The sequence below is a fragment of the Centropristis striata genome, chromosome 20 (genome assembly GCF_030273125.1).
Source record: "Centropristis striata isolate RG_2023a ecotype Rhode Island chromosome 20, C.striata_1.0, whole genome shotgun sequence".
Classification (NCBI taxonomy): domain Eukaryota; kingdom Metazoa; phylum Chordata; class Actinopteri; order Perciformes; family Serranidae; genus Centropristis; species Centropristis striata.
The window spans coordinates 25,954,341-25,972,278 of record NC_081536.1 but is presented as its reverse complement, the minus strand read 5'-3'; the positions used below and the strand labels follow the sequence as shown (position 1 = coordinate 25,972,278).

Here is a 17,938-nt window from a genome sequence, read left to right as displayed (position 1 = left end):
ATGGATGGATATGTTCTTCATAATCTTAGAATAGAAGCTTGGCAGTGCTCTGTGGTCCTGAGCTACTGTACATGTGTGTTCTCTTACAATAACACAGTGATTGGTGAGTGACTGAAGTAAGGCCAACTCTTTGTGTCAGGAACTTCTCTAAGTCGGACCACATGTGAAAATAAATCATCTACCATAGTATGATGCATTCAGTTTCATACCATGAAAACTTGATATTGAGGTGTCTTCTCTATAAAACATTCATTCATTTTTATGAGTTCCAAAGGATGAGTAGGATGAATTATTTTTGCATGAAACAAAGGAGAAGCAGATTGAGGACATGAAGCAGCCAGACAGATTTATTTCAGCCATGACGTGTATTTATTATCTTCATATCCTGTGCTCATTGTAAATTTCCTTTATTTGATTTTGTTTAGTCTTGGCTTTGGTTTGAGATGATCCCAAGGGTTCTAGCTGTCAGTGGGCAGTCTTCAGAATAAACACTCAAGGTTGGCAGTCTATTTCAAAGAAGCAACCAGGAAGATCCATGACAAAATGTCATGTCATCATTTAAAATTAAAACAATAATAATTAATGCAGTTACTGATCTTCATTGGAATTTGAAGCTGAAGAAGTACCTTTGACGACGAGTCCTGGAATAATGACAGATCTAGGACCAGTCTTGTATCTGGCTTCTCAAAAAGTTCAGTAATTACATCAGTGTGACATATTTCCCAGTGCTTTGCTTTCCAAACAAAGCTAGTCAATGTGAAGAAAGCACTTACTGCACTCACTTTCTCTGGAGTGTTTGCACTCAATTCACATTTCTCAGCAAATGGAGCTTGTTTAGGTGTCATCATATGACAGCAGCGCTTTGGTACATTAACATGTCAAATCATAACCCCTGTCCAAGTTCAAAGATCGACTCTTGCCTCAGACGTCAATGTCCTTCTTGGTCTCTCTGTGGTAGTCCACTGATTCCTGGTCGATGACTTGGACCACTTGTCAGTCACCCAGGGTCCATGCTGGCTTCTCTACCTGGTTGCATAAAACTCCTCAGGCTGAGGTTACCCTTACATTTTCATTTAAGCTTGCATTAGGGGGGAAAAGAGTCGCACTTAATCACCACAAGGACTTCCTTAAAATGTTGTAAAATTTTTAACTTGTTGCAGACAGAGGGCAACTCTGTCTGCAACACCCTAACCCTAACCCTAGGTTAAATTCGTTTCACTAGATTTCCTGCGTTGATTTTGTCCATTACCTCTTGCCACATCTGCTGCTTCTGAGTATTGGTAAATCATTCATTCATTTATTATCCTTAACCCTCTGGAGTCTCCAAAAGCACCAAATCCAGACTTGTTGATGACATCCAGACTAGAAAACAAAGCAGCGTGGAGCCCTACTGTAAATTTACCTCTAAAGTTGTAGCTGTAAAACTCCATGAGGCCAGTTTCAGTGTGATGATGATATACCAAGTAAAACTGGAGACAAGCTCAAATATATTTAGTATAAAATGATAGAACTGGATGTAAGTCTCTTATATGTTATATTGGACACCTTTGTTCACATTTGGAACATTTAAAATTCTTCATTGAGCACAATAGTGTTTTGAAAGTTAAAAAAAATATTCAAAATCACATTTAATGTTGGACTAAAGGACTAAAAAAGACACAAAAATACAAAAAAGACACGAAATGACCAAAAAAAGACGAAAAATTACTAAAGACACAAAATGAAAAAATAAAAACACAACATGGCCAAAAAAAGACACAAAATTACTAAAAAGACACAAAATTACTAAAAAAAAAAAAAAAAAAAGACACAAAATGACTTAAAAATACACAAAATGATCAAAAAAGACACAAAAAAGATACAAAATTGCCAAAAAAGACACAAAATGACCAAAATTGTTACGCTAAACACACAAGACCCAAATAAAATAGAGTCCCACTAGAATAAAATCCAGAGTTGGATGACAGGATCACACACAATCACAAGATCACATTTATGTTGGTTTTTCTTTTTGGTTCAAAATGTTGATCCAGTAAGTCAGAATAAAAATAAATTATTATTAGGTCATATAGGTTTGGTTGTGCTGAAAAAAAAGTACCAACATGGCATTTAAACATATTTTAAGTGGTGTATACAGGCAGGATGAAAAGGATTCAGAAATTGACAAAATAGCCCAAGACTCCATAGAGTTAGTTACCATCACAGGGCTGACACATAGAGACAGACAACCATTCATGCTCTCATTCACTTCTATAGGAAATTTAGGGTCACCACTTAGACCTTAGCTGAATGTCTTCAGGCTATGGGAGGATTCACGAGGAGCCAGAGGGAACACACTCGGGTTGACACAGGGCAAACTCCACACAGAAGAGCTGTAAGCCGGATTCAGATCTGTGATCCTCTTGCCCTGGGACCCTTTCTGTGAGGCAAAAGAACTAACCACTACACCAAGGAAACCAGCATTTGTAATGGATAGGTTATATTTCTTTTGTGTTAATGCTATGTTCTTGCGCTTTCCATATACTTTCAGGAGAACAAAATTCTTATTTTCTGTCCAGTTTGGCTTTCTTTTTCTTCTTGTATTCTCTTTATTGTCAATTTTGGAGGTGCTAGCCGGTAACTGAAGAGCAAATGTGTTGTATTATTACAGTAACTACTGAGAAAGCCTTAGCCTAAACACATAGGTAAAGAGACAACCTAAGATGCTTTATGCAACAATCTTAAATCAACCCCTTAGCTGAGGGAGATATTTTGCATACAGGATAAACTTTACTTCCAAACTTCAGGTAGTTTATGCAACCGGACACCGGCAGATAGTTACAACATCAACTATAAAAAAGTCAAAGACATCGACAAGAAGTCAATGAAAAAAGTTCAAGCACCGAGCTCACATCACTGCTGGCTGAGGCTGCGACCAGTTTTGGTCTCATATTAAGACATCCAATCTTCTTCTGCCATCTACCGCTGGTGCCCTCCTTATAGTCAGCCGGCTTAGGACCAGATCTGAGAAGAATGGGGACACGCCCGACAAAAGAAACACATTTTTTCCACATGCTCTCCATCACCATAGGTTTCAATTTTTGGTAGGAGCCACTTCATCAAGACTGTGGATCGGAGATGGCAGCCATATAAAGTCTATGAGAACAATATAGCTTCCAAGCCACTTGGAAGGTCAATCTTGGTGTCAAAATCTAAATTTTCTGGGTCAAGGAATCATTTAAAGCTATTGAGAATATCACTAGATGATTATTTGATCAAATAGATATATTCATTTTTGCCATGTAGTTACCTAATTTAAAGGTTCCTAAGCAGTCGGACATATATTGATATAAGTCACACACAAACATTTTCAACTCAGGATTCCCGGCTGCAGCACTTGAAGCGAGTTGCCTACCAGTCTGAGTGAAAATGAACCTATTTGATCAAATAATGATCTAGTGGTATTCTCCATAGGTGATATGGTGATACAGAGTACGTTGCTTTTGTCCGGCGTGTCCCCTTTATTTAACCAAGCCGCCTGACTATTATCCAGGGTCCTGTCACAACATTTTTTTGATCATATCCTGACAACTGTGCAAGCTCCATTCCATGAAGTCCATTTGACATGGTAAAAGCCCTGGTAAAGAGTAAACCTTGAGTTTGGAATACTATATCCCAGATACACATGTTCTCAAGCATTACAGTACAACTGCTTGCCCTGCTCCCAGCTAACCTCCCTCTCTGCAACCCCCTGCTGCACTTATCTGTGGTGTTGTGTGAGTTTGTTGTGTTGGCATGGCCAATGTGGTGAGACTTGCTCCAGCATGGCAGGTTGTAACTCAAGGTCTCCCAGCAGGGCGAGCCTGGAGCGCAGGGACCCCCGGGACCTCCAGGACCCCCTGGACTCCCAGGGACCCCAGGCCAGAATGGAGCCATAGGCCCAATGGTAAGTCCTAGCATGAGTTTAACGATATCATCAAACTTATACCTTTACACCTGTTAAATAGCCATCTCGTCATTTTTGCTTTTGCACAAACAGGTTGTTGGATAGAGACTCAAAAACAGCATAAAGAAAAATCTCTGGCCATTCAATGTTTGTGTCCATCTCTCAATACTTTCCTTACCCTATCTATGGCCCCAGGCCCACAGGTTCTTACTGAATACTTTAAAATGATTTAATTCCTTTCATTCATTGCTGTTGGGAAGACTACAATGGAACCACAGCAGATGATTGGACAACCAACAGAGATGCTTAGAATGAATCATCTCTATATCATAGACTGTATATAAATAATGGACGTAGTCACCGTGATGTCACCCATTGGTTTGTGGCCCGTTGGAAGCATCGAGTTTATCGTTACACTCGTCGCCATCTTGCGTCGCCATCTTGTTTCTGATACAGGGAGCAGACCATATCTGGACTGTGGAGGAGCGAGAGGGATCTGATCACTGACTACAGCCTCTCTACACCTCAACCTTACTGAGAGAAGCTGCTGCTAATTCATGTTAGCATTAACTGGAGCATTAACTGGGATGTTAGTTTTGGCTAGCAAGAAACAAAAACAAAATATATGTTACTAACCTAAGAAAATTTAACAGCGACTCCTTGGAGAGTCTGTTAGTCCAACCAAACGCTGAACAAGACATTTTTACTGAACAAAACGTTCAAATAAACTGTCATTAAGTGAAAATACAGTGAAAGGGTCAAAGTTATGAGACCAAATTGCTAAACGTCCTGTTTTATATCTATTTAACGTTATATATAACTTTATTGACACGTTGCCGTGGATACGCATTGTTCTGCTTCTCTCCTGATGACAGCTCGCCTTGTGAGTGACCTGTCAATCAAAGGTAGCCACGCCCCAAATCATATGATTCTTTATCTTCTATTTTCTTCTAAATGGGGCCTTATTTTGTCTGTGTAATTGTCTTGAAGAAGATGTTTTACTAGCGATTGAGACCATAGTGTTGTCCTACAAATAAATTCTGAGGTAATAAATCAAGTGAGAAGTTTTCTCATTTTGCACTGAAATGAATGGACAGATTTTTTTTGCAGCCAAACTTAGCACCCCCTGCTGGAATTTTCGGCAGAATGCAGCTTAAGGCACTTCCTGGTTTGTCTCCCTGCTCAGACCCGGAGGTTGCCGCCTGCTCTATATTCATGAAAGACATGGTTGCAAATTCCAATGGCATCATGGATTGTAAATGATTTTGTAGATTCTGTGTGGATAATCTTTGCTCTTTTCATCCAGGGTAAGCCTGGTGAACCAGGAAAACCAGGAAAAGACCCAAGGGTGAGCTTTGGTTCAGTGAGTCCTCCATCTTTATTTTTCCATAATCTTCTCATTAGTGGATTTGTTGGTGTGACATTAACCTTCATGGTGATTTCTACTTTGTTTCTATAGCTTTTACCAGGACTGAAGGTAAATATATTTCTCTTCTTGTCCAAACAAAGTTAAATTCTGAAAAACTTAATTAGTATCACTGTGGCCTTGCATGATGATTGTAGAGTTATAACAGACAAACACAGTCAGGCCCAAATAAAACAATGAAACAGTGATCAAGTCAAGATGTTTCCACTTGGTCTCAGTGCAGCTGCTCTGTTATTCAGACCAACCCCACCTACACAACAGACACTCTACACATGTCTATGTTTCTTTTGGGTTCGATGAGGAGATCTATACATGATGCATTCATCGTCACAGATTATTTAAAACAGAGAATGAAGCTTGTGAGGTCAGAGAAGCAGTCAGAGTCCCCTAATGCCTCTGACTTCGGATTTGATCAAATTTACACTGCAAAAACTGAAATCCAAGTAAGATTAAATATCTTAGATCAAGGGGATATCTATATATATTTTTTTTGTCTGATAAGATAGTTCTTCTTAGTCAGCATATTTTATGTGAGACTGTTTCACTTGTTTTAAGTGTTTTGGTCCTTAATTATCTAAATCAGATATTACAGCTTGTTACTGAGATTTTATGACCTACACTGTAAACAATTGTCTTGTACATTAACAGTAGAATACTGGCAGCAGGGTTGCCAGCATTCTACTGTTAATTTTAAAGTTCCCTTACTGTTATCTACTTTACAGTATGTTACTATGATAAAACCACATACTGAATTACAGTAAAATCCTGCATTTCATTGATTTTTACAGTATAGTGCTGAAGCTAGTTGCAATATTGTTGCAGTATACAATGCAGTCATTTTTTGTAAATAAAAATAGCATATTACTGTCTGAAAGCCAATTACTACGAATTAAGCGCTGTCTTCACTGTAACCTCAGTAATTGTAATATGCCATATACTGAATGAGTTATTTAAGTAAAATACAGCCATTAAGAGTGTTAGAAAATATCATAGATATATATCACATTTTTTATGGGAACCGGCAAGCTACCTATAAATATTGCCCAGAATGCATTGTTTTCTACAGTATAATAACTTTTTAATGGAAAACAGTATGTTACTGTCACAATTTGGCTGTTTTCTTACAGCAATTTATTACAGTGATGCTTGAAACAAGAATATCAAAAGTTACAAAGCTGTTTTTTTACTTACAAGTATAAAACTGCTATTTCAAAGTAATAATTTCTTATTTCAAGCATAACTAAGAAATCATAACTTTGACATAATTTTACCTCTTCACATACTTAAAACAAGCCGCCAGATGAAACCAATAGTTTTATTATCAATGAAACAATAGAAGTGTGTATTGTTGTGTAGTGTGTATGTAATTAACAAGTATACATTGGCACATAGCTGTAAATAGACACTTGATATTTAAACATTTAACAACAACAAAAAAATCACTTTTTATTAGTTAGAATACACTAATTCTAAGGTATTTTTGGGTTTGTTAAGATTAGATATTTTTACTTATTTTGGAAAGTCTTGACAAGCCAAATTTTCTTCTTCCATTGGCAGATAATTTTGCTATTTTAAAGCAAAATACACCTAATTTTTGTACTTTTTTCTTCTTTTTGAGAGGTGGCTTTTTGCAGTGTAGCCAACAGCCAACCAGACCAGTTAAATAAAAATCTCTTTTTGAATGGTGGCCAAGAAGCAGCAAAGTTACATGTCACAAACAAACAAGGTAGATGTCATATGTACATGAGCATGAGCAGTAATAGCTGAACCGAGCTGTGCCGCACCAGATAGACATCTGGGTGGAAAACACAAGATTGAAGCCTTCAAATCAAGCCACCTTGTTACTGATATGCACTCTGCACACTTTGTTTTATCTTGCCAGGGTGAGCCAGGTGTACCAGGACAAAAGGTGAGCTGTCTTCTGTGCTTTACTTTTGAAAAAGACTATGGTCAGTAAAATCCAGGATGTGGTAGGTTGTCTAGGAATAACTTGTTTCAGTGCTTAATCTACTGTACACACAAAGAGCCCTGCAGCAGAAGATGATTTCAACAAATCATTTGTCCCTTTGCTTGGGTTGTGTCCAAACGCCATCTGTTTGCTGTAAGTCAACTTTCTGGGACTGAGTGTTAAGTTATAATAATTGTCTTCCTGTCTGTCCACAGGGAGACCGAGGTGATGTTGGCCCACTAGGTCCTGAAGGTTCAAAGGTACCACTTTCAGCCTGTTTTTACCTTTTGTTTTTCTTAGCTATAAGGTTTTTTTCACTCAAAGGTTTGGGAAACAAAAAACTTTAAAATAAACTCTTGGTCAGTCAACCAAAGTATACACAGAAAAAAACCCTGTTGTTTTTACGGTAAAAAACAGCTGTGGTTGCCAGAACTTTAGTGACATAAATACGGTGCAACTTTTTCTAATATTTAGGTAAAATGATATTGGCACTGTTTATTTTTACGTTTAAGATTGCCATTTTATTCCATATTTTACTGTAAAAAAATAAAAGTTTTTCCAACAAAATAAACACTGTTCTGCCATATAATTGACAAGAAAATACTTTATAAATGCTGCATGAATTAAAGATTTTACCATTAAATAATATTATTATTTAATTAAATATTAAAAGTATTTTTACAAAAAAAAAAATGCAAAAATTACAGTTATGTCTTGTATGTATATGACAGTATATTTTTGTTACAAACAAGGCGCCAGTGTATTTTACAGTGGAGTAATGTATTTTTTAAAAACAAACTGTAAAAATGCTGTTTTGGCTGATATATACATTTACAGTGTTTCATTGTTACTGAAACTGAATTAACCCACTTATCACTTTACGCTCTTTTACTGTCATGGTTTAGCAGTTTTTCACCGTAAAATCTACAGACATTTTTTACTGTGTATATCTACTCTATTATTCTATTAACGTTGTGTAAAAGGGATTTTTCCTGCAGCATTCAGCTCTGAGGCTTGGACTGCTGGAAGAACCTCACTGCTGTGAGCTTCTGTGTAGATTATTGCCTTGTAAACTTCAACTATTCTTCCGTCCCACTTTGCTTTCTCATGAATAGAGCTTAGAGCCTGATTCTGTTTTCTGCCATGAGCTTTATGAGCACATCAGGCAACTCAGTTGAGGGTCACTTAAAGGAGAGGCCTACGCAGGCATTATTATGGCTTTTTTCCCAGAGGTTGCACAACCACTTCTCAGATGAAATGCAAATGCTCCTTCAGTTTACACACCCAGTCTATGAAGCTTTGGACACAGTCCTTCCTACTTATTACAATGTTTAGAGAGGATCTTTTGCTCCACCTAGTGGATTGCTGTAGTTGCTGTCACCTTATTTTTTGTGATTAACTGCTCTCTGTCCAAGCACTTTGTAAACTGCTGTTTTTAAAAAGGTGCTCTATAAATAAAGTTATTCTTATATTTTTATTATTATTCGACTCTGCTTGATTCACAGGGAGTCAAGGGAGACCAAGGAATAAAGGTAAGATCTTATTATTATTATTATTATTATTATTATTATTATTATTATTATTAGTTGAACTAGTTGAACATCTCAAGGCTCACAGCTGTTTCAAGAACTTTTGGCCATGGCACAGTGTGAACTCTGATTTGAGGCATGTGTGATATGTAGTTTAAAGCTCCAGAAGAGATAGTTAGTCATCTTGAGTTGCAACTGTTTTGTCAAACTTTGAGGGCAAATCCAGTTTGTTTATCAGCCACGGGATATGACTGTCATTAACTTGCATTGTAGCCAAATCTGTGTCAGTTTCACGGAAATTTGAGTGATTCTGTGGCTATTCCATGGATTTTGAGTTAAGCGAATCCGTGGCTATTTCACGGATTCCTGTGAGACCAGGTTAGATCTTTTAGACCTACTTGTGTGTCTGTGCATGTGTGTCCAGACTGACTCCAGAATGGACACTGCGCTCCACTTCCTTTACAACACTGAGGCAAAATATCAGGTGTTGCCATGTTACACTGATGACACGAGGCAGAGTTCCACCCCAAACATTTGCCCGACCAACCTGAGTCGACCAAAGCAGTCAGAAAATGAAAACTAAAAAAACTGAGGCATATGATAATCATTTAACTCAAAACATGATCATTGAGCCTGGATCTGGGAATAAACATCAGGGTGATTCTCATGAACATGGTGCAGCTCATAGCAAAAAATCCAAGAGCATTGAATACATATTTTCTTTGACCCTTTATAACATATACGATCTAAAGTCACCGTTTAATATGAATTTAAATTCCCTTTAAATAATTTTAAGGTATTTTCTGACATTTTTAGAGACACCATATGCTCAAGGGTAGCTGGTATCACCAAAATGTATTTTATTAAAATTTACACTTATTTTAATGCAAACAATTCTATCATTACCGTAACATTTAACGATTTTTTCTCATCAATTTTCATTCAGATTTTGTTCTTTATACATTTTTAAAAACCATTATTTGTTATTTGTTTATATTCTATTAAATTATACATTTTTAAACAAATGTGTATTTATTTTTATAAAGTTCATTAAATATTTATTGTGTATAAGTGTGGGGGAAACCATTACTTTTTTTATCTGGACGCATTACAGTAATGAATTTGTGAATCAAAAATATGTTTAAAAATATAGAAAATATTATTACAACACAAAACAATGAATTGTGCCTAATTATGGTTATATTGTTCATTCATATAAAAGTGGAATATATGTAGTTTAATAAAGTATGTCCTTATAATCTTCACAGACAGAACTTAGACTGGCTTCATGAGAATCACCCATTAGGTCTCCTCTCCAGCTGTTTATTTTTGTCTTTACTAGGCAACTACTTGCCGCTTGTGTCCAGGGACTGACATGATAGAAATTCCTGAAGATTTAGAACTCCTCCTGTCAGGTCCATGTCAGAAAGCACGACTCCCTTTTCCCCGTGAGCCTTTTCTTGTCTTGTGATTTTCCCTTGGTTGAAAGGGCGTGTCTGTTTTTACTGCCCCATTGCTTCTCTGAGCTGATGTTTCCATCCTCACTGTAGGGAGATGAAGGAAAGAGGGGTTTCCCAGGAGAGAGGGGAGAGAAGGTAGAATAAAAGCATGGAGCTGTGTGTGTGTGTGTGTGTGTGTGTGTGTGTGTGTGTGTGTGTGTGTGGCATCTCAAGCTCTATCTATGTCCAGATCACAGACGTGGCCACTGGAGTTTTCATGATCGAAACTTGGTGAAAATGTATCTCTAAATGGAAAGGCACTTCAAAAGTTTATATTTTATTTAAGGAACTGCTGTCTCTTTGGACCTTACACTTATTACCTAAAATCTGTCATGAAATCTATGGAGTGCCTTAATTGTTTGTTTTTTGCCCATATTTTTTCAACTTGCATTTGGCCCTCGAGTTTATTGATATGATATGTATCTGCATGGAGGAGTCCCAGTCTCAGCTGACCTGCAGCAGCTCTTCTTCAGCCATGCTAGCATTTCAGTATCGTAGTAGTGTGTTTTCTCCATTAAGCCTCACGGGGGGAACTTCAAGGAAAGTGCATATTGACTGGTGTCCACAAGGACCATGATCTGGAAGGGCTTTTATTGTTTCATAATAAAGAGAAAGTGCTTTTGCAGGCCCATCCTTCAGTGTGGTATGGGCACCTCAGGAGTTGAGGCTTCCATCAACCCAGGGGAAATCTATTCTATACATAATCTCAGTGAGTTGGCTAATGGTGCCTTGTGCAAGAGTGGAAAAAAATGGGCCAGGTAAAGGTTTTGTGGTATACATAAGAACCATTAATATCTGCATGGTGCTGACCGCAAATGACAACCTTGCTAGACTAAAATGATTCACTTCCAAAGCTCTCAGCAGGCAACAGGTCTAAGTCTAGCCATGAAGGAAGCAGACAAAACTACCACCTCAAGACCTGTCACTCTGGTGAAACACTCTACTACTTTGCTCTAGACTGATCTAATAAGCTCCGTCTTTGAAAGCAGCTTTGATTTTACTTTACGTATGGGAACAGACGACAGGGAGAGTGGTTTTCATGACGAAGGAGAGTGTGTGCCAACAGTCGCACTTTGACTGAATGAAAACTTATCTCTGCCTTTTTCCCCTTCACTGCAAATGAGAAGCAATGAACTACCCAGCTGGAGAGAATCTGATGAGCAAGATGGATTCCTCTCCTTGAATGGATCGAGGTCATAGAATGGCCCTGATCCATTCATTTTTTACTGAAATCTAAATGTCCTGAATTAATGAAACACACTGGTGAACAAGTTTTAGTCCAGAGTAATATACCACCTACTAATGTTTTTTTTCCAAATATTTATGGTCCCCAGGGGTAGTTTTATTGAAACATTTTTCATTGGTACACCCTATGATATTTCCTCTCCTAGCACTAGGTCTAATTATCAACTTAATATAAATATAAATATCTTAAAATATATGTAATATTCTGACAATTCGTGGTACCAAGAGGGTTTATCATTTTGAATGTGAAGGTAAACATTACGAAAGTCAGACTGAGAAACACTGTACTTTTAGAAACGTGTGCTGATTTGCAAAATAATTACCCCAAATACGAGACCATTTGTAGGTAGATTTTTTTGCGAGTTCATCTAGGCTAGAGGGAAAAGGACCCAAATACAGACTCCAAGGCAGAGCAAAATGAATAAAGGCACTTTAGTAAATGGTCAATGAACTGGCTTATGGTTGGCGGTTAAAGCCACTCCCAACAAGCAAACAGTTGTAAAAGGTAAAAGCCTGAAGGCAGGTCAAAAAACTGCAGAAAGGTCACACAACTGCACATTTTTGCCTCTTGCAGTGGCCAGATTCCTGTTTATCCTTAAACAGGAATCTGGCCTGGTGTCTATTCACCAATCAATCATTTTTGTTTGTCACATAAAATCACTGAAAACTGTGAAAAACAAAGGACTCAACAGCTCCCGGCATCCCAATGGAAACATGCACGGTTGCTATTAATTCCTTCACACTTCCCATTCTGTGATGTAGATATAAAGATGGACGTAGAGATTGTCTTCCTAGTCCATGCAGTCAGGATTTTAGCTGGTGCCCATTTACCACACATTTTCCTGGAGCTTACTCTGATGTTTACATTTGAAAACCTCGTAGTCGGCTGGAGTAGATTTCTCTATCCTGATGAGTGACTTCTAGTCACATGTCATCATTGTTCAATGTCACAAAGAGTACAACTAATATGCATCATATTGTACATTGTACAAATGTGTACACAACATGAAAACTGTTTATGTTGAGTAATAAGTAGAGGTACTGGCCAGGGAAATACCTAGTTTCTATCATATTTTGAGTGGCTGTGGCTCAGATGGTCGCTGGTTCAATCCCAGACCATGGCACTCTTCATGTCACCTGGACAAGAAACTGAACCTCTAATGGGGAGGACCTATAATGTTGAATGACTCTATGACTAGAAAAGTGCTGTACAAATGTAGTCCTGGGCGGCTGTGGCTCAGTTGGTAGAGTGGGTTGCTCCCCAACCGAAGGGTTGGTGGTTCGATACCTGACCGTCGCAGCCTACATGTCAAAGTATCCTTCAGCAAGATACTGAACCCCAAATTGCTCCCGATGCTGTGTCCATCGGTGTGTGAATGAATTCCCAATGGTGGCAGGTGGCACCATTTAGGGTAGCCTCTGTAGTGTAAAGCGCTTTGAGTGGTCGCAAAGTGACTAGAAAAGCGCTATATAAGTGCAGGTCCATTGTCCATTTACCATCCATTTTGCTTTAGTGACACTGGCTGAACAATGTAGTGTATAACGTGTAAGCGCTCTGTCCTTCCGTGTAAGCTTTCTGTCCGACAGGATAACTTGGCTGCATCACAGACAGAATGAAAACAAGTGATCCTCCAACATCACTGGGAGATGAAAACAGTTCCTGTAAGTTTTAGGAGGACTGATTAGTTCAAACTCATCCCTCCGTACATTTCCTCTGAAGTGGAAAGCCTGTGGTTGCATTGCTTCAGGAAAGAGATTAGCATATTGATAAATCATGACATGGCATGCCAGTGTGACAGCTCCATCTGGGCCTACACCCACTGGATGTCATGGAAAGAGAGATATTAAAATAGAAGCGTAAACTTTCCAGGACCAGTGGAATGTTAAAAGTTGATTGGAGCACTCAAAGATCAAAGGGAGTTGCTGTTTCCTGTTCGGGTAGTTGGTCGTAGTGAAAGTCTCTAATGAAGCCCTCTGTGCCCTAAGAGCCATCATCACCCAGGTCCTTCTCAGGGCAGCAGGGATAATGGAGACCCAGCAATGCTTTCATCTGACCACAACCACGTGTACGACAACAGACACTGCCCTGACCTCGACCCTTCCATCTCCATCTGTAGCTGACACGAGTGAAAAAAGCAAAGCATTAATGACACCATTAGGCTACATTACTCTGATGATGAGTGATTAGAAGTGAAGACAATCAATTTACAAGTACATCAGAGAATGAGTGCTTGTGGTATTATTTTAACCCTTTATCAGGCAAAGAACTCTATTTGGTAACTTCAGGTTATATTTCGAGAAAAAAGGTGCAAATTTACTAGATGAAAGTGGCAGATCTACACCACAAAAAGTCTCAGATTTAAGAGATTGAAAGTGGCAAATATGCGCGAAAAAAGTTGCAGATTTACGAGAAAAAAGTGCGAAAAAAGCAACTTTTTTCACCACTTTAAATCTCATAAATCTGTGAATTTTTTTTCTCGTATATTTGCCACTTTAATCTCGTGCTTTTTTCTCAAACTATTATTTTTCGTATGGTTTTTTTACACATTCTGGCAGTATGTAATATCCTCCATTATTCTCTAGGTTTGAAACGTGGAATTTGCAAGTATTTCAATGAGTGCCCTATTAAGGGTTAATGGTAGCTGGGTGCTTTAGGAAAAGCTGGTTAAGAGACATCCATAGCTGTTTTAGAATTTGCTATCGTGGTAGTAGTGTTGTAGTGGCTGCAGCAATAGCACTATTATCAGTAGCCGTACCAGTAGGAGCATGCTGTAATTGAATATCTGCAAAGATACATGTAGAGGTTTAAATGTGCAGCTTCCTGATCTTCCTGATCCTGTTTTGGGGTTGTTTATGGGAAAAGTACATTTTTATATACACTGGTTTACTTTGCATTATGTAATTAAGTATTGGTATTCATAGATGCATTGTAATAATAGAAACTGACATTTTCTGCACAGTAATCATGGGTGAAGAAGGAAAAAGCTGTACAATACTGCATATGATAGTAACAAATGATTTCTGGTGCATGCTGCACATTTTGGGGCATTCTGCACAGAAATATATAACAAAAGCCATGGACAGACAAAAGCTCTCCCCTTCTTCTGATATCTTGGCTTCCATATATTACCAAACTAACAACTGGTGAAAAAGAAGCATTACAACATTGAGCAGTATTCCCCTGTACTGTGGTTGCAAAATACAACACTTACTCTGGTACTCAGAAACCCAACAAACTCACATTTTTGACACGTGGAGTATTACAATACCAAGCCGTTTGAACTTCCTTACCAATGGGAATGCCAGTGAAACAAAGACAACAGGCTAGGCGACATAATTGAACTGAAGTAAGCTAAATATTCACTATTCTGTCTTTTAGTGTCCATTAGAAGGGTCTGTTCCTATGTCATCTGTTTGCCTTTAGTCTCTAAATCCATGAGAAATGATATTTAAGTATCATTGGACTCACAGTTAACTTCCACTGAGCCAAACAGGATTAAACAAACTCCCTCTTACAGCCAGCTGTATTTGTGCTTGTGTGGTCATAGTTGTGACTATTCATTTCCTTCATCTGATAAATAATTTAATTAATCTGAGCAAGAACACAGATGAACTCAGAGGCTCGAGTCTGTTTACAACAACAGCTGATTTCAGAGAGGTAATCATGCTGTACTATGTAGCAGACACTGGACACATGCTGAGAAAAGACACTCTGGCTGAAAGAAACTTTTTAGTCGGTCACAGTTATATTCCACAGTGAGCATTAATAAGGAGGTTGTTATAAAAAATTGTATTAATCTGGGGATTATCTGGGGATAATCTGGATTTTCCAACGTTTTAATCATATTAAGCAAATGTGTCCCTGCCTGTTGCATGTGGAGATACTGGCTTTGGGTTACATCCAAGCGGCAAGCTCCGGTCCAGAGCTGAGAAGCCTATGCGGAAGTACCAAAAACTGCAATTCCTCCACTCGCCGCTTGAGGCAGGCTGCAGAAGGGAGCAAGTTAGATTGACTCTCATGTTAAAATGTCCGATTTCACAGTTGAAATAAACATGTTTACAGCCTGGTTCAAACGATGGCTCTACTCTCAAAAGCAGATTTCCGCTTTCATGTCAACTCTGAGGGGGGTGAATTATTTTATATCTCACTAGTTTAAGTTTTGAAAATTCTGCATTATAAAGCAGTCCCCGCTCTGAGTGACAGGTGACGTAGCGGACGGCACTAGCCGCTAGCTGTCTGTAGCTACTAGCGCCGTGGCTAATTCACTGGAAACTTTCCCTGTCGGCTGTCGGAGAGTTTTACAGGCAAACATCGGACTATTAACACCACCTGCTGTGTGGTGAGCTGTACCACTGCTCCACAAGAAGCCCAGGCTCCAGTTGTTGGTGAGTGTTATTCTCGTTTTATTTTATTTATAAATGATCATTTATTAGCGTTTACAGTAGTTTGTTAGGCAGCTAATGCTGCCTTCGATGCTAACGGGAGTGAAGTAAAGAAGATATTACTTATATTATATTATATAATATATTATAGATATATAATATATATATATATTATAGATATTATAATTTATTTTTGTAATACGTGGAATCAAACACAGCGTCTGTGTGTTTGGAAAATAAAGCTTCACCATGTTAGTATGGTAACATGCGATGTTATGAAATGATGACTAAACTTACCATTGCATCAAGTTAACGCTACACTCGGCCCAATTTAACGTGTTCATCTGTGTGTAATTACAATAATATCTGTGTAATTAAAAAGCATCACAATTAAGCATGGTTCAGAAATAACGGAGTTTGTTATAAAGACTCGGACTGTGAAATATTCGTTAACGTAAAAATTGACGGCGCAGGACCCCAGACTTTATCTTTTTTATTTAATATCAGTATCAAAGCAGGCATTTTAATATGAAAACACTCCAGACACCGACTGATTGTGATCGACTTTAGTTAACACATAACGTGAAGTCTGAATTTCAGGAGGAACTGTGCAAAGCATGATAACGTTTACTAACAGGCTATATTGAGAGTAGTTAATGCTGTTGAATGTGTTTCGTTATCCTGAACAATAATCAGTGTATTAAAACTGAAATGAAAATAAAGCCTGTCCGTTGTAACACATATTTTACTTACATCTCTATTTGTCTGTGTAAAGTTTTCCTTTGCAGGTGATGCAGACAAGGTGGACCTCTGATGCTCCACATGAGAAGACACAACTGGACTCAAACACATCAACAACTTGTCAATATCTGAGGTTACATATTGATGTTTTTATGTATGTGTAGTTTGACTTAAATATTTTGCTGCTGTAGTGTTTTTACGTTATTGCATTAAATCATATTATTAAAAGCACCCATTTATCAGCTTCCTGATTGTATTCTCACATTTTTAAAATTAGACATACATCACCTGGAATAAGAGTTGAACGTAAATGCTTAATGTTTTATCTGTGTTGTATTATATCAGATATTTTAAATCTAACATTTTCACACAGCAATAAAGACAACGTTAGCTCAAATGCAAATGTAATTTATTGAAATGCATAAAAAACAAAAAGGTGGACAATATTTAAGTCTAGAAAAGTTCTCCATGATGGTGAGCAGCTTGACCTGCTGACCTCCCCCATGCTGCTGCTGCCGTCACAGTGGAAGAAGAAGACATCTGGGCAGCTCTTCCTCAAAGAAGAGGAGAAGGTCTTTCCACCACAGTCCACCAGCAGACACTGATGTCCAGCAGCTCACTGGACACAGAGCTGTCACCAATGATTGACACTGACTATGGGAGGAAAATAAATGAGAGTATTAAATGCTTCAGGTAAAACAATATATATAACAAAAAGCTATGAAGAGTGCCTGAATAATGTTGAAAACACTAAGATTTGAAGGATAAAATGGAAGAAGGGATCCACACCTCAAAAATATAAAACATTATTCAAATTAATTAATTTTTTAGTCCTTTGAAGACAGATAATGTGATCATAATGTCAGCCGTCTAAAGTCAAGTTACCAAGACTGGAAGTTAAATTTATTGACAAATGTACTGAAATAAGTAAATATAAATATAAAATGGCCTTTCTGTTTTAACTGATATTCCAGATAATAATCCCAGACAGTCTGTCATTGTCACATCATAAAGGTAAATGCATACTGTTTAATAGCGCTGTGGAGGATTATCATTTTACACGTTAACTGATACGCCCTGACACATCTACACTGAGAAACAACTCGCAGATTTACTAATGTAATAAGTTTGTTTTAATCATACCTGAGTAGAAGTTATTAATAAGCAAAAAATATATAATTATGTGCCAGTATCAATCCAACATCTACGGTAAGAATAGGCCTACTAACCTAATTACATATC

General features: G+C 37.9%; 1 protein-coding gene across 1 annotated transcript in view; it reads left to right on the top strand.

Moving 5' to 3' along the window:
* The window catches only part of col13a1 (collagen, type XIII, alpha 1), an 85,777-nt gene that overhangs the window by 32,972 nt on the left and 34,867 nt on the right, over window positions 1–17,938 (top strand). Inside the window, exons 13-18 of the mRNA XM_059358773.1 lie at window positions 3,833–3,925; window positions 5,232–5,273; window positions 5,385–5,402; window positions 7,234–7,260; window positions 7,515–7,559; window positions 8,805–8,831. Coding sequence (XP_059214756.1) covers window positions 3,833–3,925; window positions 5,232–5,273; window positions 5,385–5,402; window positions 7,234–7,260; window positions 7,515–7,559; window positions 8,805–8,831 — 252 coding nt within the window. The remainder of the gene's footprint in view (window positions 1–3,832; window positions 3,926–5,231; window positions 5,274–5,384; window positions 5,403–7,233; window positions 7,261–7,514; window positions 7,560–8,804; window positions 8,832–17,938) is intronic.